Source organism: Callorhinus ursinus, unplaced genomic scaffold (assembly GCF_003265705.2).
Source record: "Callorhinus ursinus isolate GAN/ISIS: 27379988/994484 unplaced genomic scaffold, GSC_fseal_2.0 scaffold6, whole genome shotgun sequence".
NCBI lineage: Eukaryota > Metazoa > Chordata > Mammalia > Carnivora > Otariidae > Callorhinus > Callorhinus ursinus.
This window is the reverse complement of record NW_027397068.1, coordinates 3,190,923-3,216,677: the sequence shown is the minus strand read 5'-3', so window position 1 is coordinate 3,216,677 and position 25,755 is coordinate 3,190,923. Positions and strand designations below refer to the sequence as shown.

General features: G+C 37.2%; 1 protein-coding gene across 7 annotated transcripts in view; it reads right to left on the bottom strand.

The window, feature by feature from the left end:
• Positions 1-25,755, bottom strand: part of TTK (TTK protein kinase) — an 87,381-nt gene that overhangs the window by 1,441 nt on the left and 60,185 nt on the right. For 5 of the 7 annotated variants that reach the window (XM_073893544.1, XM_025858568.2, XM_073893545.1 and 2 more), the window contains 10 exons: positions 20,402-20,538; positions 18,938-19,064; positions 13,828-13,920; positions 9,380-9,537; positions 9,106-9,257; positions 7,946-8,070; positions 5,822-5,902; positions 1,576-1,752; positions 1,140-1,224; positions 722-819 (listed from right to left, as the gene is read on the bottom strand). In XM_073893544.1, coding sequence (XP_073749645.1) covers positions 722-819; positions 1,140-1,224; positions 1,576-1,752; positions 5,822-5,902; positions 7,946-8,070; positions 9,106-9,257; positions 9,380-9,537; positions 13,828-13,920; positions 18,938-19,064; positions 20,402-20,538 — 1,233 coding nt within the window. The remainder of the gene's footprint in view (positions 1-721; positions 820-1,139; positions 1,225-1,575; positions 1,753-5,821; positions 5,903-7,945; positions 8,071-9,105; positions 9,258-9,379; positions 9,538-13,827; positions 13,921-18,937; positions 19,065-20,401; positions 20,539-25,755) is intronic. The other 2 variants (XM_025858574.2, XM_073893546.1) reach the window with 2 other exon arrangements.

The window sequence follows — 25,755 nt, the reverse complement described above, 5'->3', positions numbered from 1 at the left end:
ACAAGATCAAAAAATGTTGGTATAGATAGAAATAAACACTGGGAGGCTGAAAGGTAGGTCTAAGACATTTGCTTTGAGAAATGTGCTGACTGCTGTACATAGCTTCAAGTCATTACATGTAACAAATACAGAGATTTCTCCAAGATGGCTTCTGAAAAAAAAATGGCTAGAAGAAATGAATTCAAAAGCTGTGTTAAGAATGTCGTTGATTTAAACGACAAATTCCTTTTGAAATTTATTCTAATCAAGACCTGACAGCAATTTTAGGAATGCACCTAATATGATAATATACTTTCAATTATGCTATCTGCAGAATAAGAATGTAAATCAACTAAGTCTATATTTGTCAAAAAGCACACATTAAGTATCTAAATGTAGAAATATACTTCATAGTTGATCTGATGATTGGACCAACTTTTCTTTGGATTACTTGCTTAAGTGTCTATTCACTAAACTATAGAAAACATTTAAAAGTAATGTAGAGGGCGCCTGGGTGTCTCAGTTGGTTAAGCGACTGCCTTCGGCTCAGGTCATGATCCTGGAGTCCCGGGATCGAGTCCCGCATTGGGCTCCCTGCTCAGCAGGGAGTCTGCTTCTCCCTCTGACCCTCTTCCCTCTCGTGCTCTCTATCTCATTCTCTCTCTCTCAAATAAATAAAATCTTTTAAAAACAAACAAATAAATAAATAAAAGTAATGTAGAAAGAGAACAGACATTCTTACTTTAGCAGCTTTCAAAATGGAGTTGGGAGAATTCAGACCAACGAGTTGGCCCAGAACATATTTCATTTCTTCAGTGGTGCCCTTAGCCATCTGGTTACCTGTCAAAAAATATAATCAATAAAATGCCGGTACCAATAAAAAATATAAAATCACATACAAATACATTCTGTTTAACAGCACAATAACTGGCTTCTTGTAATTTATCACTAATCATAGCCATTTACCTAGAATAAGTAAATATGAATGCCAGCAAGTTAAAAAAAAGCAATTTCATTTAATTTAGGATTTTAGCATAAAAGGAACTTCCTTACGGAAGGAAGTAGGCTGGAAAAGAGAAGCTGATTCATATTGTTTTTTGTTACAGCTATGTATCTGTTTGGATTAGTAGTTACTAATAAACGGATTTTCAAAGAAGTACCTGGATGAGTTTGAATTTGAACATACGGATGTGCCAGAAGCTCAGGAATGGATATCCTCTGCTTAGGGTCCCTTATTAAACAACACTATACAAATAAGAATTAAAAGAAAATCAAGTTTTCTTATGTAATATTAAGTGTCTTTCAAGATTGTATCATACTACAGAAGTTGCTTTCCAGATAGCCTACTCAGAAGTAACAAGATTATTTCACAAGTCATTTTTGCAAAATCCCCAAGTATTCATAAGTTTTAAAACACCTTCAAAGTGAGCTTAACATGACTTAAAAAGCTAATTCATTCAGCAATTCATTCCAATAGACCAGATATATCTATTGAAGCCAGTTACATAATTCTAGTGAGTTCAACTATTTCTTCTAAGCAAACAATTTAAGTATATGAAATATTATTCTTCTATATCCATATACTATTAATGTTACCTTTAGCACATCTTGAAGATCTTTCTCTGGAATATCAGGAAATTCGATTTCATGATTAGGGTCAATTATGGCATGTAATTTAGAAATCTGATTAATTATATGCTGAAATGGTGTCTTCCCATAAGTCATATAGTACAAAATGCAGCCTAAGGACCAAACATCACTTTTGGGGCTTATCTAATTAGAGAAAAAAAAAGAATAGTAAGTTATTATAATCTTAACATAAAAGTAAATGTAAGAATATTTTATACACACACACCTACACATATAATCCCTAACATTTAAAATCATAACTAAAGCTCAATGAATGGGCAAATACTAGATTAGGTTTACATGAAAAAAAATCTTTGTCTAGTTTTTGTTATATTTTGTTATTTTATCAAGAGATGAGCTTTAAGTCTCTCAACAAACTTATAATTAAAATATTTCAACTGAAACATATATTATGTTGTCAGCTTCTGAAAATATAAAAACTAAAAAACTGTAAGTTTTAAATTTACTTTTCTCCAAAATTATTGGATTACAATAAATATTTTTTAAGATTTTATTAGAGAGAGAGAGAACACGTAGGTGAGAGCAGGGGGAGGAGCAGAGGCAGAGAGAGAGAGAGGAGACAAAGAGATAGAGTATCCCAGGCAGACTCTGTGCTAAGCACGGAGCCTGATGCAGGGCTTGATCTCACCACTGAAATCATGACGTGAGCCAAAATCAAGAGTCAGATGCTTACCTGACTAAGCCACCCACATGCCCCAGGATTAGGATAAATTTTTATATAAATTCGTAACATATAAGTATGCATAGATTTTAAAATGGTTTAAGTTGAGCTATCCTAAACCCAAGAACCCAAGAATAAATCCAGGCTGGGCTGGATTTGAATCCTGGCCTTATTATTAGCTAGTAATTCTATATAACTCCATTTCCTCACCTCTAGAATAGAAATAATAAAAGTATATTGTCATGGACATTAAATGAGTGATATAACCATGAGATATGTATAAGCAGAGAGAGTAATTTCTGGGTATAGTAAGTAATCAAGAAATGTTACTTATTAAGTGTTCTTTGTATTAAATAATATCATTAGAAATAATGCAATATTATAACAATCATCATTCTGACTTTAAAAAGAACATGAATAAGATAAACACAGCAGTGGGCATAATAAATAAGAAGGGTTAAATTCCTTTTAAAAGGTATATATTCAAACATACATTAAAACAAAATATAACTACATGCTCTCAAAAAAGATTCATCTAAACCAAATGAAGAAAAAAGAAAAGAAATGGACACATAACCAAATGCAAAAAAGAGAGACAGAAAAAAAGCAAAATAGGAATATTAATATTAGAAAAAGAGAATGAGAACATAGCAAAACACTTTTAACAGAAGAGGGAAAGTCATTTTATGATAAAAGATAAAACCAACCAAGAAAAGATGATAGTCACAAACGTTTATGCACTGAAACTACATTTAATAGAACTATATTAAGTAAAAACAATAGTAAATTCTTCTGGGAGGATGGTAGAGAAATTTCAACATGCCTTTCAGAAAATGGCAGATAAAACAGATCCCACTATCTGAACACAAAAAAAACTAAAAATTAATAATAATAATTAAAAAAACCCTCCTCTTCCTCCAACTCAAACATCCAGAAGTTAAATCCATTTCTAAATAAATCATGGATTAAAAAGGATTTCAAATTATGGAAAAATGGCAGTGGCTACAGCAACATAGTTGTTCTTATTTGTTTATTTCTGTAACTGAAGTATAGTTGACACATGTTACATTAGTTTCAGGTGTACAACATAGTGATCTGACAACTCGATACATTGTGCTACCTCACCGTAAGTGGGGCTACCACCTGTCATCACACAACACAGTTACAATACCACTGACTCTATTCTCTATACTATGGCTTTCATCCCCTGACTTACTCATTCTGTAACTGGAGGCCTGTATCTCCCACTCCCCTTCACCCATTTTGCCCAATCTCTTACCCCCCTCTCCTCTGGCAACCATCATTGTTCTCTGTATGTAGGAGTCTGTTCTTTTTGTTTGTTTGTTTTGCTTTTTAGATCACAGCATAGTTTTTCAATCTGTCCAAGTCCCCAGATAAGATAGACAGAGAAGCCTGGTAGCAAAACCATATACATACAGAAAATATTTACAACAAAACTAAGTGAAAAACTATACCCATGAACCCCAGAATATTAATGGAGACAAAGTACCAACAGCCACAAATCAAATCCTGTATGGTAGAGGTATTTGAAACAGAAAGCAGAGGGAAATAATGAATGGGCCTGATAGATTTCAGAACAGAAACTCCAAATAGCCAACAGATGTTCATTGGAAAGTAATTTGAGAACAGAGGAGACTGGGAGGGGTTTGTGCTCTTTACCAGCAGGGATTACCTCATATGTTGGGATAAAAAATTTGTCTTCTGTTCAGAATCATTAAGGCCACTGGATAACAGGGGTTTCAAATGACTGGAGATTTTCTCGTAATACTAAAGCACTGAGTTGACAACTGAAAAAAATCTGAACTCTACATACATATAATTCAAAATGAATCTTATTTTTTTTTAAATCTTATTGCATAGTATTTTAAAACTAAAACTGCAAATTTTAGAAATAATGAAAATAAGAAACACTACAAAAATGTGTAAGTAGAAGTTAAAACTCAAGAGTAAAATTTAGTTTTAATGTTTTAATTAATAAAATTGCAAAAATTAAATTAGCAATTATTTAAGTCCAGAAACTAGAGGGGCACCTGGGTGGCTCAGTCGGTTAAGAGTCTGCCTTCGGCTCAGGTCATGATCCCAGAGTTCTGGGATCAAGTCCCACATCAGGCTCTTTGCTGAGTGGGGAGCCTGCTTCTCCCTCTCCCTCTACCTGCCACTCCCCCTGCTTATGCTCATTCTCTCTCTCTCTGTCAGATAAATAAATAAAATCTTAAAAAAAAATCCAGAAACCAGAAAAAGAAACCTGAAGAAAATAAAAATAATAGAGATAAAAGCAGAAACTAATTAGAGAACAAATGAAAATAGAATAAATGAAGACTTTTTTAAGATTAACAAAACCTTAGTAAATCTAATCAAGAAAAAAAAGACAACAAATCCAAGTATTAAAAGAAAAGGGGAAACTTAAAAGATATAAAAAGAAATTGATGAGGACTACTTGACATAATGTATACCAGTTACTTGAGAAGATATTTAGAAGCCTGACAATTTTCTAGGACAGAAAATACAATTAGTAAATACACATTTATCAAGCAATTATTTTGAACTAGGTAATGTATTGATTAATATTCTTTCTCATTTAATCTTCAATTACTTTTTATTTTTTTAAAGATTTATTTATTCTGAAAGAAAGAGAGCGTGCGCACACACGAGCGAGCGGGAGGAGGGGCAAAGGGAGAGGGAAAGAGAGAAGCAAAAGCGGAGACTTACGGGGGCTCAAACTCAGGACCCTGCTGAGATCATGACCTGAGCCAAAATCAAGAATCTGACGCTTAACCAACTGAGCCACCCAGGCGCCCCTCAATTACTTTTTAATTAATTAAAAGTAGGCAAGTCAAGTCACAAAGACTGTTGTTAACGAAGAGGCAGATCTATTGCTTGAATGCAGGTCCCTGGACAACAATGTGTGCTTGCGTGCACTTTGTGACACTGCTCCAGAGCAAGAAGGGTTAGTTCAGAAGCCAGAGGCATCCTGGCAGGCAAAAGGAGCCCAGCAAGAACACCAATGAGGCTAACACAAAGCTCACTGAGGTGGTGAAATAAGGTAAGTGGGAAAGTAGCCTGTGGCAGGCTGGGAAAAAATTACAGACTAGAATTAAACCTGGAAATGCAGAATTCGCAAATGAATAAATGGTAAGAGATAAAACGTAAGAATCAAAGAAGAAACAAAAGACTTCAAAGTTTATCAGTTCAATACCATTTAAGGGGTCCAAATCAGAGATAATTTAGTCGTAATTTCTACCTTTAATTTTAAAACTTAAAAATACCCTGGGAACATTTCTTATTGGAGCACACTGTTGAGACACCATCATATTAAAAGAACAGTCTCAAATCAATAAATAACAGTAAAATTGAATCCCATGACAATTTACTTAAGAAAGCAAGGACTTTATAATGACCTAAAAAGTTTTAGAACTTGAGCAAATTTGAGTTGGCTGTTAAGTTTAATCAAAGAATAGTCCATTCCCTATTGATGCCCAATAAATGGGATGTAAATAACCTTCACAGTACCTTTGACTTGGATTTCCCATTCTCTCTTGAGGAAGACATATCTTTGATTGCTTCTGGTGGCATATAATTAACTGTACCAACCTGTATGCAAATCACAGAAAACACAAATCAATGAAAATACTTTATTTTGCCTTAGGTTTTTTAAAACACAAACGTCAGACTCTTGGAAACTTGAATAATTACATAATGCAGTAATTTTTTAAAAACTCAAGTAACTGACAACAATATTAGGACATAAATTTCTTCACAACTCCAGCAAATTGGATTCATAATCGGTAAATTATTCCTTTCAGAATGCTGAGCTTTTTCTATGATGATGGAGAACAATTACCATAAAACTGTCGAGACTAAAGTTATACTAAAAGCCATAAGCTTTTTTTTTTTAAAAAAAAACCTAGCTTTTTATTTTTATTTTTTTAAGATTTTATTTGTTTATTTGACAGAGAGAGAGAGATAGCGAGAGCAGGAACACAAGCAGGGGGAGTGGGAGATGGAGAAGCAGGCTCCTCGCTGAGCCAGGAGCCCGATGTGGGGCTTGATCCCAGGACCCGGGGATCATGACCCAAGCCGAAGGCAGACGCTTAACGATTGAGCCACCCAGGCGCCCCTAAAAGCCATAAGCTTTGAAGGAATTGATATCAATCACTCATTTCTGTGCTAGAATAGACCTAGAATGCTTTTTTTAAAAAAATCAACCAACCAACCAATCAAAACTCTAGCTATGTCTCTAAGTATTCCCTGGGCCTATGCCCAGAGTGAGATGGGGCAGGTATGTAAATCATGCAAGAGCTTCCACAGTCGGATTATGCCAATCTTATAAGGCATTTATTTTATTTTAAAACAAATGGTTCTGTTTTCAAACACAAAATACCTGTACTTTAGGACCTTGCCATAGAGGATATCTTCAAACTGATTTACAACTAAATATTCAGCCGTATTTTTTTTTTTTTTAACCATTTATTTGAGAGAGAGCGTCTGCACGTGAGGGTATGAACAGGGAGAGGGGCAGAGAGTAGAGGGAGATGGAGAGCAGCAGACTCCCCGCTGAGCAGGGAGCCTGACCTGGGGCTCCATCCCATGACCCTGAGATCACAACCTGAGCTAAAATCAAGAGTCAGACACTTAACCAACTAAGCCACCCAGGAGCCCCAATGTTCAGCCGCATTTATGATACAAAGAGAAGTCACTGTCAAATAGAATTGTTTCAAGGGCATGCCGTCCATCTATTCCTCCTAAAAATGGTCTAGTTTTACTTCTAGGATGGCAGAGCCACATCAAAAATCTGCATACATGGAACACATCATCTTGGCTCCAAGCAGGATTACTTTTAGTTATTCTTTGGTGTCATCACCTTAGTTTTTATAGGGACAAATTTATTAAGTCTGTGATTGCATACTGTATTAGAAAAATGCAGTTGAGTACAGTATTCATTATGGTGTTTCCAATATGAAGGCCCACTTGAGAAATTTTTTTCAGTGGCGCCTGACTGGCTCAGTCACTTAAGCAGCCAGCTCTTGATTTTGGCTCAGGTCATGACCTCAGGGTTCTGTGATCAAGCCCCACCTTGGGCTTCCCACTCAGTGGGGAATTTGCTTGAGGATTCTCTCTGCCCCTCCCCTCACTTGTGCTTGCTCGCTCTCTCTAAAATAAATAAATAAATCTTTTAAAAAACTAGTTATAAAAAAAAAAAGAATTTTTTCAAATGCAAGTGATAGGAAAAGCTTTACTTCTCCAGAAGAATGAAATAATCTTACCTCATAGACAATGAAAAACATCTAACTGCAATTTCCTCTTTGGTTGTTACCAGGTATTTCTGAGACAAAGTTTCAGGTGAACTCAAGATCATGACCAAGATGATCTCCAAGACAGGTATTACTGCTTCTCTACCTCAGCTATAGGAAAATCATTCAAAACTGCTCAATTTATTTCTACCTAATCTTGACTTTCTATACTAAAGTGTATTAAATATGGTTCTGATTCTTATGGTATTTATTCTTATACAAAGGTTTCAAATCCTTTGAAGAATGAAGTAGGAAAAAATAAAATCCCCGTTAGCAAAATACTTTACAGGTGAAAAGGAATTGAACCGTAGTGTGTGGAAGCCAACCACTCATTACGTCTTACCTGAGAGTCTTTAACAATACTTGTTGTATCTGGTTGCATTTGGTTTGCAATCCCAAAGTCAATTAGCTTTAGCATTCCATCAACTATCAGAAAGTTAGCAGGTTTCAGATCACTGTGAACGATGCCTTCAAAATAAAAATCCATTGTGATATCAGACAATGTAAAATATTTTAAGTACAAAAAAATTTCACAACCTACTGGCTGAGTTGATTCCTTTAGTCAATCAAATTAAATGCTCATTTTTAATATTTTCTAAAAAGATAAAGCGCCTGCTATGTGCCAGACACTTTTCTAAGTTTGCTGCTTAGATTGAATCACTCAATTCTCATACCAGCACTGGGTTAAGGACTGTACTATTATTATCCCCACTTTTAAGAGAGAAACTAAGGCAAAGAGTTTAAGTAATTTGTTCAAGATCATATAGCCTAAGTGACAGGGCTGTGACTTGACCCTGGCAATCTGGCTTGAGAGTTAATGATCTTAAAACCACTGATTCACCACCCACTACATAACATCATAAATTATACTGCCAAGTGGTAAGACCCTAATGCCCCTGACACCTCTATCCCTACAATGCTGATCTTAATCTCTGGTGAATTACCTTTTAACTTATAGGAGACATGAGGGGAAAAAAATTACAATTATTTAGGTTAAGGGTTATTTTTAAAAAAAGAATACAGTAAAGGCAGAGAAGCCCTAAAAAGAACCAAGTCCAAGTAAAGTAAAAAAAAACAACTTAGGGCTAACAATTGAAAAAGAATAAAACCAACTCCCACACAGGGCACACAATACAAAATGACCAGGAGAATGAGAAATAAACATCTCAGATTTTTGAGAGGCCTGAACCGCAAAGTCTCAGATCTGCTATAACTGAACTATTTGGAGACCCAGGATAATGGACTATGTTAATATTAATAAAGATATATTTTGCATTATGGATGCATTATGGCTGTGGGAACTTGAGTTCATGCACTATATCCTTTGGTAAACAATGCTTTAAAGAAATGTTTTTTTTGTCCTTTCATCTTTAAATGAGCTTCCAAATATTTATCTAGTCTAAAAGTGCCAATAACAAATACTTAAAAATTAATGGTGTATTTCTCTAAGATGACATTATTAATGATTATTATAACTCTGCATATAAAGAGATTTTAAAATACCATGTTGATGAATTGTGTAAACTGCTTCCAACATATTTTTCCAGTAACTTTTGCGTTCCCATGGATTGATGGATTTTTTCTTTTTAAGCCAACTATTTAGGTCTATATTTCCACACTCCATTACCATGTAAATGTACTGGTCCGTGATTTCACTGCCATTAAAAACAAATAAAAAAACCAAACAATTCATGGTTAGGTTATACTATTAAGATTTATTAAGTCTAAAGAATTATAGCAAAAATAGTTTTCCTTTAAATTAAAAAAAAATTCTTACTAATCATAAAGTCGGATGATCTTATCACTGTGTTGTTGTAGTTTATTCAAGTAAGCGATTTCATTCCGGTAACTCTCAATTGTTTGATTATCTGCTTCTTCTAAGTTCACATATTTTATGGCATGTATCTGTTTCTTTTCATTCAAAACCTGGAATACCTATATAATAGAACAAAGGATAAAATTTAGAATGTACTACTTTTACATTATCATAACACTTCTAAATTTATTAGAATTTTAGGTTAAAGAATACTAATATGAATAATTAAACTTGTCTGGGCTTATTTTGAGTACTGAAGGGAAAAAATATGTTAGGAGAGCTAAAAGACCACTCTCAACTACCTATGACAATGGGCATTCAATTATGCAAGGGGTAAATGTAAAAAGTTTTTATATTAACATGTAAAAAAGGTAATTTAAATTTCATATGTATTCATAACACTCTGTTGGATACCTTAACCTGGAAAATAACCTAAAGAAGAAAACATTCAAAAACGTTAAGAACATCGGGGCGCCTGGGTGGCTCAGTCGGTTAAGCGGCTGCCTTTGGCTCAGGTCATGATCCCAGGGTCCTGGGATCGAGCCCCGCATCAGGATCCATGCTCGGCGGGAAGCCTGCTTCTCCCTTTCCCACTCCCCCTGCTTGTGTTCCCTCTCTCTCTCTGTCAAATAAATAAATAAAATAAAATAAAAAATGTTAAGAACATCTAAGGGCTGTCATAAAGAGTCAATTCATTTCACAGATGGTGTTTTTTTCCTATGTGCCTGGAACTGACATTTCATTCATGTGGTAGAGAGTATTTTTAAAAAATGTAATAATTGTAAGCTATCTGTATATTCAGTTGTGAAAAGTGGATTAGGTCTAATTTTCAAAGTCAAGTTGACAGGAACAAGATGTTCCTATAAGCCCACTGTCAGGATCTCTGAGGTCCAGGTCAGACTGCTCTGACTATAATGACAGTCAACTTCTAAGCAATATTGATGGGGCAGATAATACATCTTGAAAAATAGAAAACACTGTTACTGTGCCCAACTTTCAGCAAACATGCAACAGGGATGAGGCTTCTGAAATGCATGAATACAAATACAAATGCCAGGGTAAGGAAGAAAAATCACATTCATTTATCCCTTTGGACACGCTGAAGTAAAATATCATTTACTCAAAAGCCATTTAACCTTGACTACCCAACAGGTCGGGGCAAGGAATAAGACAAGAACAGAAGTGTGTATGAGATTCATGCATTGCAATTGCACTAACAAGCTTCGTTACTTTAAAATTTTAAATACAAAACTCTAACAAAGTCTTACTGGATTTACTGGCACGCATAGCAAATTAGACAGGGATAGGCATTAAAACAGTGATAGGGCGAGACAACAGAAAATAGCAAGGGAAGAGATAAAAGGAATTTTAAAACATATAAAGCCACTTTGTCTAAGGTAAACAGCCTTACAAACCTCAGAGAATTGAGAGTGTCTACTACTCTAGGACAATTAAAGTGTTGTTAGCAGTACCTACCACGCAGGGTTGGAAGGATGACCAAGATGATGTGTTTGCAGGAGAGCAAAATTAGCTACTATCTTTAAGGACAATTAGGACAGAATAAAGTGGACTTTTTATTTTTTTAAAGATTTTATTTATTTATCTGACAGAGAGAGAGAGACACAGCGAGAGGGAGCACGGCAGGGGGAGCAGGAGCGGGGGGGGGGGGCAGGCTTCCCGCCGAGGAGGGCGGGGCTCCATCCCAGGACCCTGGGACCACGGCCTGAGCCGAAGGCAGACGCTGAACGACTGAGCCGCCCAGCGCCCCCGAAGTGGACATTTTAGACGAGAATGGGCGCGTTCAGGGTGGTATGGCCGTAGACGAAGTGGACAGTTTAGAATCTATTAAAGTTGTCAGGTATATCAGAAAAAAGGATTTGCAGGATATTAAAACTATATAATAAGATCTCAAAGTTTTGGAGGAAATGAAAACTTTTAAATCAACTTTTTGCATGTATGAGCTTTCACTCCCGTACGCCCCTGCTTTGCCAAAACTCTTGCAGTACCTGATGATTAGGTAGCCCTTGTTTCTAGTTCAGAGATAGCATCAATTATAATGTTCAGTTTCATGGAAAGTTAATGAAAGAACTAGAAAGGCCAGTGTCATGACCATTCCTAATTGCCCCCATGACCTTTCTAAATGCTCTTAATACAGTATAAATTGGTCATTGCCTAAACTCTAGAATAGAGAGAACATAAACAGTTTCATAAAGCAGGTTACCCTCTTTCTCTGAGGTATGTTGATTTTGTCAACTCCACCATAATAATTAAATTAAATAATGATAATGTAATCATACTAAAAAAAAAATATGGGTCAGTCATGGCCTTATCACCCGGCTCTTGACTTAAGCTAGCACCTTCACTATGCTCCAAGGAAAAAAATATTTAAAACACCAGCAAGATTATTTTACATCCTCTGAAAACATACCACTAAATATCACACCTTGACACTACTCAAATATAGCTAAAGAATAAATAATAAATATTAACCAAAGAATTTCTATTAAAGCAACTAAATTAGATAATTCCAATATATTGATAAAAATCAATTGTATTGTCCCTTTGTTCTTATGCCTGAAATTTGAGGCAACAGAAAGGTGAAAATGTATACAAAAAAGAAACTAATATTGAACAATTGCTACACATTATAATGTACATACCTTATTTATAATAAGTTAACAAGACAGTCTTAAATCTAGTTACTGTTAGCTGGCTTAGAGAATACAGTAAAACTTAAACCCAACAGGTTTTGCTTCATAGATCATTCTTAACAATTTATAACAGCAAAACAGCTGAGTAGGAACATTCATCCAACAAATTACTTCACTCTTTTACGTTCTAGGCACTATTCCAGATTACGGAGCAAACATTGTTGAGCAAATCAGACAAACATCCCTACCTTGATGGAACTCACATTCAAGTGCAGGAAGACAAACAACAAACCAAATAAGTAAATTACAGAACACACTAGAAGATGAGCTACAGAGAAAAATAAAGAAGCAAATGGAGCTCACCTGCAAGTGGAAGGTGGGAGTTGTGGTATTAAAGAGTGTGGTCAAGGAAGGCCTGATTGAGAAGACATTTGAGCAAAGACGTGAGGATATCTGGAGGAAAACTGACTTTTTATATGAAAATACACGAGGAGAGCAAGGATTGAATCAATGAGACTAGTTAGAAGGCTATTATAATAAACCATGTGAAAAAATGGCAGTTGCTTTGACCAAAGTGGTAACAGTGGAGGTGGTGAGAAATAGTCAGATGCTGGATATACTCTTGAGGTAGAACCAACAAGATTTGCTGATTAGCTGGATGTATGTGAAAAAGAAAGTGAAGTCAATGATTGCAGAGTTTTTGGCCTAGCTAGTGGAAGAACGAAGTTGCGATTTACTGAACTGGGAAAGACTCTGGAGCCAGAGTTATGTTTGGGACATATTAAGTTTTAAATACCTAGTAGACAGCCAAGAAGACATACAGAGCAGTCAGACTGAGTATACAAGTCTGGAATTCAAGGGAGAGGTCTGAGCTACAAATATGTTTGGGAATTATCAGCATATACATGGTATTTAAAACCTCGAGACTGGTCAAAACCAAAGGAGTGAAGTGAGTTTAGGAAGAGAAGAGGTCAAGGACTGAGACCTGGAGCACTGTGCCATTAAGATAAGGGACATGAAGAAGACTGGAAAGGAATGGCCAGTTGGAGAACAGGAAAACTGAGAGAGGCCAAATGGGGGCAAAAAAATAGTTTCAACAACGAAAGAACAATCAACTGTCCCAAATGCTGAGTAACCCACAACTAAAGCTAAAATTAGATTTGGCAAAAATATGAAGATCATTGGTGATCCTGATAACAACTGTTTTGGTGAGTGAAGATAAAAATATGACTTAAGTGGATTTAAGAGAATAGTGAGGAGAACTGAAGACGGTAATTGTAGATAACTCTTTTGACATGCCTTCCACCCAGAGAAGTAGAACTGTACAAATTTAGAACTCAGATAAATTTAGGAAATGATCCATTCCAATTCCAGAAATTCACATTACTAAACTCTGTTTTTGAAAAGAAAAACTAAAAAAACTAAAAATATTAGTCAAATATCTTGCTGAATCATCCCAAAATATTACTTATACAAGATTGTGATAATTTGCCATCCTAAAGTCAATATTGTCATTTTGAAAAGAAATTTGGAAGTACAGGACATCAGAGGGAAGAACAGAGAATTGAAATTAAGAGATAGGCCTAAAGAGATATGTCATTTGTTGGAGAGAGGGAATGGGAGCAGGGGATGAGAAGGATTTTTTGGCTCAAAAGCAATACAGGCCCGCCAGGTGCTAAGAAAAAAGAGCCCCCAAAGGTAAAAAGACAAAGGTAAAAAGACAAATATTTTTCCCTCTTAAATGTTTAAGATACTTACCTTACTTGAGCCTCCACTTCCTATCTGCTTCAATATAGAATACATTCTTCCTTTAACTGAAATGCATTCATTTGTTGAAGAGGATGCTGAAATCTAAATAATTAAAAAATATAAAGATTCAAAGGTGCAAAGAATATGCCTGAGAAATTAGCTTGTATTGGTTAAATGCTTCCAATTTTGAAATTATCTTAAATTTTAAGTATTTAGATGTCAGTTACAATATTTTAAAGAGGAATTTTACTCTATTTTAGTCAAAGAAATAAATTTATTAATATATACACTTCCAAGGTATACCCCTCTAACTTGCCTTTACTTTTTAAATGTATTAATTTAAAAAGATTTATTTATTAGAGAGAGAGAGAGAGTGCGTGTGTGCGTGTAGAAGCAGGGGGAGCTGCAGAGGGAGAGGGAGAAGCAGGCTCCCCACTGAGCAGGGAGAACAATGCGGGACTTGATTCCAGGACTCTAGGATCATGACCTGAGCTGAAACCAAGAGTTGGACGCTCAATTGACTGTGCCACCCAAGTGCCCCTACTTCTTTTTTTTTAATTGTTTTCAATTTAAGTATAGCTGACATACAATGTTACATTCGTTCACCTGTACTTTTTAGAAACATAAAATAAATAGAAGATTGGGGCTCCGGGGTTGCTCAGTCAGTTAAGTGTCTGCCTTCGGCTCAGGTCATGATCCCAGGGTCCTGGGATCGAGCCCCACATTGGGATCCCTGCTCGGCGGGAGGCCTGCTTCTCCCTCTCCCACTCCCCCTGCTTGGGTTCCCTCTCTCTCTGTGTCTCTCTCTGTCAAATAAATAAATAAAATCTTTAATAAATAAATAGATAGACAGACAGATAGATTTAAGATCTCTTCCAATATACAAACTCACAAGCTATTCCTTTTCACCTTATTTATTCTCTTTTCTTATATAAACCTCTTTATACTTCCATATATAGACAATTATATCTATATTCTTTCTCCTCATTTAGCATTACATTATAAAGAAAGCAGAGTGCTAAGGTGCTTAGAGCTCCAGAGTCAATCAGACAAATGCAAATTTCAGCAATGCCCCCTTTCTGCTGGGTGCTCTTCAACATGTTAGTTAATCTGAACTTCAGCATCCACCTCAGCAAACTTCTAGCTGATGTCTTACTGCAACGTGCCCCTTCTTCCCTCCCCTTATGCTAGAGCTCTCTGTGGACCTATAAATGCTTTGCACCAATGGAGTGTAGTGAAAAGTCATTCCAAGCTGACAAAGAAGCTGAAGACACAAAGAGCATCTTATTAGCTGATTAAGTTGAAACAAGGTCTGAATATAACCATGGTCCTGCTTTAGATTCCAAATGGTAGAACTCTCTTGTAATCTCCTTCTACATAATATAAAAAGATGCTAATTTCTTTAACTTCTAGGGTTGAAAAACACTGCTGAGTCATGAAGTATGTTTCTTTTCCTTTTTTTTTTTTTTAAAGATTTTATTTATTTACTTGTCAGAGAGAGTGCACAAGCAGGGGGAGCTGCCAGCAGAGGGAGAAGCAGACTCCCTGCTGAGCAAGGAGACCGATGTGGGACTCGATCCCAGGACCCTGGGATCATAACCTGAGCCAAAGGCAGACACTTAACTGACTGAGCCACCCAGGCATCCCTGAAATATGTTTTCTATAGGAAAATATTAGGCTTTGAAATATATACCTGTTATTTTTCATAAAATAAGTTACAATTTCATTAAGGTTTTTCACTACCTGCTCCGGCCCCACGTCCTTTTGGAAGATCCTCTCACACTTAAACTGAAAATTTCTGAGGGAAGAAAGCAGTTCAAAGTCTCTTCCCCCTAACTGCTGACAGTGTTTATTTTTTAATTTTTTATTTAATTTTTTAAAAGATTTTATTTATTTATTTGACAGAGACAGACACAGCAAGAGAGGGAACACAAGCAGGGGGATGGGAGAGGGAGAAGCAGGCTTCCCGCCCAGCAGGGAGCCTGATGTGGGGCTCAATCCCAGGATGCTGGGATCATGACCTGAGCTGAAGGCAGACACTTAACCACTGAGTCACCCAGGCGCCCCCTGCTGACAGTTTTTAGAGTAAATTCTGACTTAACTTGATTCAATACCAATGTGAAGCTCAGTTTCCTACACAGGTCATTCCACATCCCCCTTGGTCCCTCCTCACTGTAGCCAGAGTAATTTTTTCAAAATGCAAATAAGATCACTTCGCTTCCCTGCTACCGGCTGTTGCACAGCTTCTTATCCCTCACAGGTTAAAATTTACAGGGCCCAGCAGAGGGATACCTGGGTGGCTCAGTTGGTTAATCATCAGACTCTTGATCTCAGGGTTTTGAGTTTGAGCCCCATGTTGGGCTCCACACTGGGCGAGGAGCCTAATCATTTAAATACATACATACATTATATATATATATATGAAAAGGGTCCAGCAGAACCCTAAGGATCACCTAGCCCCTGCCTGAGCTCTAGCCACACTCTAGCCCCTTTTCAGTTTCCTGACACTGGGCTTTTCTAGAAGGTCCCTGGCTACTTCACTTGGTCATGACTTGACTTATCAACTCAAACAGGGTCTGACATGAGTAACAGCTCAATAAATGTGTTTTGAATCAATGTATGTAGGGAAACCCGATCATCTCTCTCTCCTTTGTAATTTATTATTCTGCTTCAATCCTCAGAAGGCTATTCTTCTTGGGGTGCCTGGGTGACACAGTTAAATGTCTGCCTTTGGCTCAGGTCATGATCCCAGGGTCCTGGGATCAAGTTCCACATCAGGCTCCCTGTTCTGCGGGGAGCCTGCTTCTCCCTCTGCCTCTGCCTCTCTGTCTCTCATGAATAAATAAATAAAATCTTAAAAAAAAAAAACTATTCTTCTTTCCATAGAATACTGTCAGCTTTCTTGTTCTTTTATTTTTTTTAAAAGCGATACTTATTTTAGAGAGAGGGAGAGCGAGCAAGGGGAGGAGAGGGAGAAAGGGAGAGAAACAGACTCCCTGCTGACCACGGAGCCCTATACGGGCTTTGATCTCAGGAACCTGAGATCATGACCTGAGCAGAAACCAAGAGTTGGACGTTTGACTGAGCCACCCAAGTGCCCCCCCTTTTTTAATTGTAAAATACACATAACAAAAAATTTGCATTTTAACCACTTTTAAGTACACAACTCAGTGGCATTAAGATAAAGTACATTCACACTGTTGTGCAAACATTACCATCACCCATCATCTCATATGGAAACTCTACACCCATTAAACAGTAACTCCCCATTCCTGCCTCTCTCTAGACACTGACAACCATTATTCTACTTTCTGTCAGCTAAATTTTTTATCTCTTAATTTGAAATAGCTAATTACCTGTATGGTTTTTTTTGTTGTTGTTCTTTTTGGCTGTTTATTTAAACAACAATTGCTACTAACTTTTATAACTTACTAAGTAGCAGACCCTTTTGTAAAAGTTACATATATATATTAATTAATTCAATCTTCACAATTATCCTATGGGGTAGGTAGCTTTGTTATTCCCATTTTTTTTAAAGATTTTATTTATTTATTTGACAGAGAGAGACACAGCGAGAGAGGGAACACAAACAGGGGAGGGGGCGGAGAAGCAGGCTTCCCACGGAGCAGGGAGCCCAATATGGGGCTCAATCCCAGGACCCTGGGATCATGACCTGAGCCGAAGGCAGACACTTAAAGACTGAGCCACCCAGGAGCCTGTTATTCCCATTTTATAGATGATGAAATGGCCACGGAAAATTTAAGTAACTTACAAAAGGTCACACAGCTGGTAAGTAGTGAGGCCAAGATTCATGGCCAGAAAGTCTCCCTTCAGAGTTCATGCTTTCTACCACTATTAAGCTGCCTCTCAGATAGTTATTAGAAACTAATTTTAGGGCGCCTGGGTGGCTCAGTTGGTTAATCGACTGCCTTCGGCTCAGGTCATGATCCTGGAGTCCCGGGATCGAGTCCCGCATCGGGCTCCCTGCTCAGCAGGGAGTCTGCTTCTCCCTCTGACCCTCCCCCCTCTCATGTGCTCGCTCTCTCTCACTGTCTCTCAAATAAATAAATAAAATCTTTAAAAAAAAAAAAAAAAGAAACTAATTTTAGTATTGATATCAGGAGAGTGTTTTTTTCTCTAGATGGCAGTACAATCGCTTCATCAGCAAAAAATTTTATTTTTATTTTATGTTATGTTAATCACCATACATTATATCATTAGTTTTTGATGTAGTGTTCCATGATTCATTGTTTGCGTATAACACCCAGTGCTCCACGCAGAACGTGCCCTCTTTAATACCCATCACCAGGCTAACCCATCCCCCCACCACCCTCCCCTCTAGAACCCTCAGTTTGTTTTTCAGAGTCCATCGTCTCTCATGGTTCATCTCCCCCTCCGATTTCCCCCCCTTCATTTTTCCCTTCCTACTATCTTTTTTTTTTTTTTTTTAAACGTATAATGTATTATTTGTTTCAGAGGTACAGGTCTGTGATTCAACAGTCTTTCACAATTCACAGCGCTCACCATAGCACATACCTCCCCAATGTCTATCACCCAGCCACCCCATCCCTCCCTCCACCACTCCAGCAACCCTCAGTTTGTTTCCGGAGATTAGGAATTCCTCGTATCAGTGAGATCATATGATACATGTCTTTCTCTGATTGACTTATTTCGCTCAGCATAATACCCTCTCGTTCCATCCATGTTGTTGCAAATGGCAAGATTTCATTCCTTTAGATGGCTGCATAATATTCCATTGTATATATTTTAGTAGCATCTCATATTAATCAGCCAATGAAATGAGGCTGCTCAGTAATAGCAGACTTAAATAGTGAATTCAAATAAAAAGTAACCTAAATTACAAGAGAAATTTTGTGTAGCTATTCAAACTAGATCTCTTGGCCTAGTTAGTGAGAAAAACTTCATTCGTTTCTTTAATAACTAACCTCTCAAAATCACAAAGCATCCTTAGGAGGATATTAGAAAAGAGTTTTGCCTCATAGAACTAAGAATGGACAAGTTCTTAAGGCCATTCCTAACAACTAGCTGCTGTGAAAATAAAATCTTTGGATTTGATCATACCTAAATCATATACCATCATAAATGAAGCGTATCAAACCTGTAAAGTCTGAAGTGGAGTAACAGGTATTTGCTGCCGTTGCTGCTGGAAATAGGCAAGTTGGCTATAAGGTGTTGACAACTGACAAGCAGGTGGGAAGTCATTCTTTACAACGGGAGTTCTAAAACTAGGAAAGATATGGTTTTAGTTTAAAACATTAAAATTGTAAAAACAAGATTCTGATTCAGTTTGTGTAATTTTAAAAGATGCATATAAACTTAAATGTATTACATCAAACAGAATCCAAGTCAGTTTTCATAATATAGTTAAATTATTCTAGATACACCATCACCAGAAATTTCATTTGGGGGCAATTCTTTCTGAAAGTAATATTTTACTCCAAGACAAGAAATTCTTACTAGTAAAATTAATAAGATGGCATTAAAGTATGGAGTTGGGGTTATTTTATAAGAATTTAGCCAAAGCAAACATTAGCCTATGGCTGGTCATAGAGCTTATGAGAGCTTTTTAATAATTATGTTCTACAATAGCCTGCTAGAAATATCTGAAAGCCAATTACATCAGAGGAGTTTGGCTTTTGAGCTTAAAGCTGTGCTTTGCTTGTCTTATTCACTATCACATCTTCAACACCTAGAATGGTGCTTGGCACAAAGGAATTCTACAAATATTTGTAGACAATAAATAACATAACTTCACAAAAATAACTACATCATGATTCTAGTTAGCAACCATTCTTTAAAATATTCTAACATATAATAAAATGAGGTAATATATAGCAAAACTGTATTAAATTGGTTAAGAGACCAGGTTATAAAACCTCTTTTATAAGGCCAGTTCTAATTAAGATCAGAGTACATTATGAAAATGAAAAGCAAAAGGCATCATGGACTTAAGTTATTCTCTAAGACATTAAAAATATAGCCACTAGTTGAATGATATAATGTGCCACATTCCTTTATTTCCTTTCTTTGAAATATCATTAATTTGCTTTTGCAATACCCTATTTCCTGTCAATCAGCACTGACCATCCAATTTCTTCACCCACCCCTCATTCCCACCCACCCAAGTCTTTTACTTTTGAACACTCCCAGAACTATGTGACCTATACAACCAACCTCTTTCAGATACTACATTCTAATTAACACCTCCTTTGCTATAAAATGTACCTACTTTATCCAGTCTAAGAATGCTAACCTTTAAAATATGTCACTTACAGAAAGATATTCATGTGACAATGTATAATTATCCAGAAGTTTTACGTATTTAGAGTATTTATAGGTTATAGGTACAGATTATAACATAAGAGACTTTCAAAACAATCCTTAAAAATGTATTGTAGTCACCTTCCCCTGCTCTTTTACAGATGAAAAAAGTGATGCTCAGAAAAATAATAGAAGTTTGGAAACTCTTTAAAGTAACAGAGCAGGATTCAACTATAGATCTATTTGGCCCCGAAGCCCATATTATTTCTATTGTGCCAAACTACACAACAAAAGTAATTACCAGCTCATGTAATCATCCAAGGCACTGCTACTGGGTGTTTTACAAATAGATTTTGGATCAGTCCTCTTAGGTGCTGATATTGGTGGTGACTGCTTTGAAACTGAAAAGACAGGCTGCTCAAAAGTGGTTTGTTTCTGCTAAATCAAAATAAAAAAACATCACAACTTAGTTTTTAGTCACCTGTTCAATCGTTTTACAAACATTATAACCTCTAAAAGAAAAAATAAACATATGAAATACACCAGGATACTCAAAATAAGTAAAACATGTATTCCAGACTTCCAATAACTTTTTAGTATAGCCCTCTTACTCTAAATTCCAAATCTATTATATTTTTCTCAAAGGGATTACAAGTGGAGGGAAGGCACACAGTATAGTTTAACAAAACAGGATCTAATATCCTCTGCCAACAGGGCTACTGTAACCATTATTGAACTTTTATAATCTAAATAAGTACTCTGTACTTCTGAAAACTAGTCTTTCCTTAATCAATAAAACCTCAGTATATGGGAATGGGTAGCTGAGGTGAAATTAAGGAAATGGTCATGAGAGAGGAAGGAGTTATTAATTTGAAGTAGATGGAAGTGATCCAGAGGCTAATATCTTCAAGGAATGATGGGGAGTCACTAGGATGTTCAGAGATGATAGTAATGAGCAAGGAACAGGATGGTATATCCACAAAGCAGAAGCCTCACAAGGCCAGGGCTCTGCAGGAGAAGAAATTGACTGGACACAATTACGGGGAGTTTCCTAGCTATAAGGTGAGATGTGAGACAAAAACGCTATACTTGAGAGGGCTGCTGGAGAAGCAGGGACCTCAGGAAACCACTTAGTTTCTTTTGCTTCTTTTCCTAAGCGTGTTCTTCAGTGGTTTTTAGTATGTTCACAAAAGTACACGATCATTAGCATTATTTAATTATAGAACATTTTCATCATCCTAAGAAATTCCATATGCACTAGCGGTCACCCTCCATTCCCCGCTCTTCCCAGTCCCTGGCAACTACTAATCTACTTTCTGCCTCTACGGATTTGCTTATTCTGGACATTTCTTATAAATGGGATCACTCAATACAAGGCCTTTTGTGATAGGGTTTCTTTCACTTAGCATGTTTTTAAAGTTCATCCATGTTGTAGCACTTATTACTACTTCATTATTTTTCATTGTTGAATAATAAAATGAAATAATGAATTTAGAGTACCACATTTTGTTTATTCGCTCACCAGTCAACGGATATTCGAGGTTATTTCCACATTGGGCAAATATGAATAAGGTTGCTATGAATATTCATGTACAAGTTTTTGTGTGGGTATAGATTTTCAGTTTTCTTGAGTAAACACTTAGAAGTAGAATTGCTAGATCATACGGCAACTCTATCTTTAGCCTTTTGAGAAACTGCCATACAATTTTCCAAGTTTTTGCACCATTTTACATTCTCACCAGTAGTATTTGAGGGTTCTAAATTAACCACTTCCTCACCAACATCTGTTATTGTCTCTTTTTAATTATAGCCATCTTAGTGGGTATGAGGTGGTATCTCATTGTGGTTTTGATTTACATTTCCCTAACAACAAATAAATGGCTCAAGTCCTTTACCATGCTATTGACTTTCAAGTTTCAAAAAGAAAGAAAAGGTGTTGTTTCATATGATCCATGATTTAAATTGTCATGACTTTTTCCATCTAACATTATCTACTTCATTACTTAGATCTTTAATGAAATAAGATAAAGTCTCTTCAATAAATGGTATTGGGAAAACTGGACAGCAACAATTAAAAGAATGAAACAACCACTTTCTTGCACCATATACAAAAATTAATTCAAAATGGATTGAACAGAGGAGGAGCAAGATGGCGGAGGAGTAGGAGACCTAAATTTCGTCTGGTCCCAGGAATTCAGCTACATAGGTATCAAACCATTCTGAACACCTACGAACTCAACAGGAGATCAAAGAAAAGAATAGCAGCAACTCTCTGAACAGAAGAGCGACCACTTTCTGGAAGGTAGGACGTGCAGAGAAGTGAATCTGAGGTGATGTTCGGGGGAGGGAGCCTCCGTCGGCCACTTCTGGCAAGTGTTAGAGCAGTGGAGCACAAAATCAAAACTTTGAGAAATCGGCTTCGCTGAGGGACATCGCTCCAGTGGCTAAGCGGGGGGTGGAACCCTCGCTGGGACAGTGTGGTCTCAGGACCCTCGGGGTCACAGAAAGACCGGGGTGCCTGAGTGCGGCAGAGCTCCCAGGTATTGGAGTGGGGAAGCTGGCTGCAGAGATGGAGCTGAGGCGCGGGCTCTCAGCTCAGGGTTGCCATAAACCGTGATCTGCGGCACAGTCCGGCCACTGCTCCTCCAGCAGGGACCCAACAAGCGGCAGATCCGGGGAGACTCCGCTTCCTCTCCCGGGAAGAGTGGCGTGGGAGCCCACCGCAGGATCTGCTGGGTTTGGAGACTCCACATGGGGTCATGTGCCAGAAATAGAAACGTTCAGTCACAGCCGGGTGAGCATGGAGTGCTGCCGGAGACCAGGGAGACGGGAGTGACTGACTGCTTTTCTCTGGGGGCACACTGAGGAGTGGGGCCCCAAGTTCTCTGCTCCTCCAGGGCGGAGATTGGGAAGCCGCCATTTGCACTCTCGTCCTCCAAAGCTGTAGGAAAGCTTTCAGGGAACAAAAGCTCCCGAGAGCAAACCTGAGCAGATTACTTAGCCTGGACCCAGGCAAGGGCGGTGCAATTACGCCTCTGGCAAAGACAATTGAGAACCACGGCAACAGGCCGCTCCCCCAGAAGATCAGCAAGAACAGCCAGCCAAGACCAACTTCACCAATCAATGAGAACGGCAGAACTCCAACGCTAGAGGAATACTGCACATAGAATTCATGGCTTTTTTACCATGATTCTTAGTCTTTCAAAGTTAATTTTTTTAATTTTCTTTTTTTTTTTGAATTTTTCTTTTTCCTTTTTTCAACCAACATCTTATCAATCCCTTTTTTAAAAATCTTTTCTATTTTTCATTTTTAAAGTCATATTCTGTCATTTCATTGTAGTTAACCTTATTTTTGATATATATATAAAGTTGTTCTTTCTTTAAAATTTTGGTATAGAGTTTCTTCTAACAGACCAAAATATACCTTAATCTCTAGTGTATGGCTTTGTCCTAGTCTCCTGCCCGATCACATTCTTTTTTTTTTTTTTTTAATTTTTCTTCTTTCTTTTTTCACCAAATGTCTTATCAATTCCTTTTATAAAATCTTTTATAATTTTCACCTTTACAGTCACATTCCATCCCTTCATCGTATGTACCCTTATTTTTGTAGATATATACGTTTTTCTTTCTTTAAAATATTGGGAGACAGTTTCTTCTAACAGACCAAAATATCCCCAAAATCTAGTGTGTGGCACTGATCTATTCACCAGCCTGATCATATTTGATCATATTCTTTTTTTTTTCTTTTTCTTTTTTCTTTCTTTCCCTTTCTTTCCCCCTGGTTTCGGGTCTCTTCTGATTTGTTTAGTGTATATGTTTCTGGGATCGTTGTTACCCTGTTAGCATTTTGTTCTCTCATTCATCTATTCTCCTCTGGACAAAATGACAAGACAGAAAATATCATCTTAAAAAAAAAGAACAAGAGGCAGTACAGACTGTCAGGGAGCTAATCAATAAAGACATTAGTAAGATGTAGGAACTAGAGTTTAGAATGATGATTTTAAAGATAGTAGCTGGGCTTGAAAAAAGCATGGATGATATTAGAGAAACCCTTTCTGGAGAAATAAAAGAACTAAAATCTAAGCAAGTCGAAATCAAAAAGACTATTAATGAGGTGCAATCAAAAATGGAGGCTCTAACTGCTAGGATAAATGAGGCAGAAGAGAGAATTAGTGATATAGAAGACCAAATGATGGAATATAAAGAAGGTGAGAAAAGGAGAGATAAACAACTACTGGACCACGAGGGCAGAATTCAAGAGATAAGTGATACCATGAGACAAAAAAACATTAGAATAATTGGGATCCCAGAAGAAGAAGAGAGAGATGGGGGCAGAAGGTATATTGGAGCAAATTATAGCAGAGAACTTCCCTAATTTGGGGAAGGAAACAGGCATCAAAATCCAGGAGGCACAGAGCACTCCCCACAAAATCAATAAAAATAGGTCAACACCCCTGTGGGAAACAGAACACCACAACGACCACTGGTGCATGTTCGCTCAGACTCCAAGATCTCTGAGAAAACTCGAGATTGCAGGGTGAAAAATAACCCAAAAGGATCAGAGTGAAATGCCCTTGGGACGGGTGTGGTCAGTTCTAAAGTACACAGCAGAAGATGTTTAGTAGATAGGAAGCCAGGTGTAAACAGCACACTGTGCACTCCCCTCTTTGTTCCCTTGTCCTGTAAATTCTGTTTTAAAGATTCTTACGTGCTTGACTAAACCTGTATACATGGAGAAATGTGACTTACTACGCCCCTGCTGTAAATAATTATAGATCTATATCGCTGTAGAAGGTATTTAAGAGTATGGAAAATAAACCTCAGCACCTCGGGCTCTTAACTCGGGGTCCCCTGTGCCTCGCTATACTGTCGTCTCCTTTTCTCAGTTCCATTGCCGCCCCAGGTCCCCGACTCTCAGAGGTCGACACACCCCGACATCTAATGGTAAAACTTATGAGTCTCAGAGACAAAGAGAAAATCCTGAAAGCAGCTTGGGACAAGAGAACTGTAACTTACAATGGTAGAAACATTAGATTGGCAACAGACCTATCCACAGAGATCTGGCAGGAACAGAGAGGACTGGCATGATATATTCAGAGCACTAAATGAGAAAAATATGCAGACAAGAATACTATATCCAGCTAGTCTATCATTGAAAATAGAAGGAGAAATAAAAAGCTTCCAGGACAAACAAAAACTAAAGGAATTTGCAAACACGAAACCAGCCCTACAAGAAATATTGAAAAGGGTCCTCTAAGCAAAGAGACAACCTAAAAGCAACATAGACCAGAAAGGAACACAGACAATATACAGTAACAGTCACCGTACAGGCAACACAATAGCACTAAATTCATATCTTTCAATAGTTACCCTGAATGTAAATAGGCTAAATGCCCCAATCAAAAGACACAGGCTATCAGATTGGATAAAAAAACAAGACCCATCAATATGCTGTCTGCAAGAGACTCATTTTAGACCCAAAGACATCCGCAGATTGAAAGTGAGGGGGTGGAAAACCATTTACCATGCTAATGGACACCAAAAGAAAGCTGGGGTGGCAATCCTCATATCAGACAAATTAGATTTTAAAACAAAGACTGTAATAAGAGATGAGGAAGGACACTATATCCTACTTAAAGGGTCTATCCAACAAGA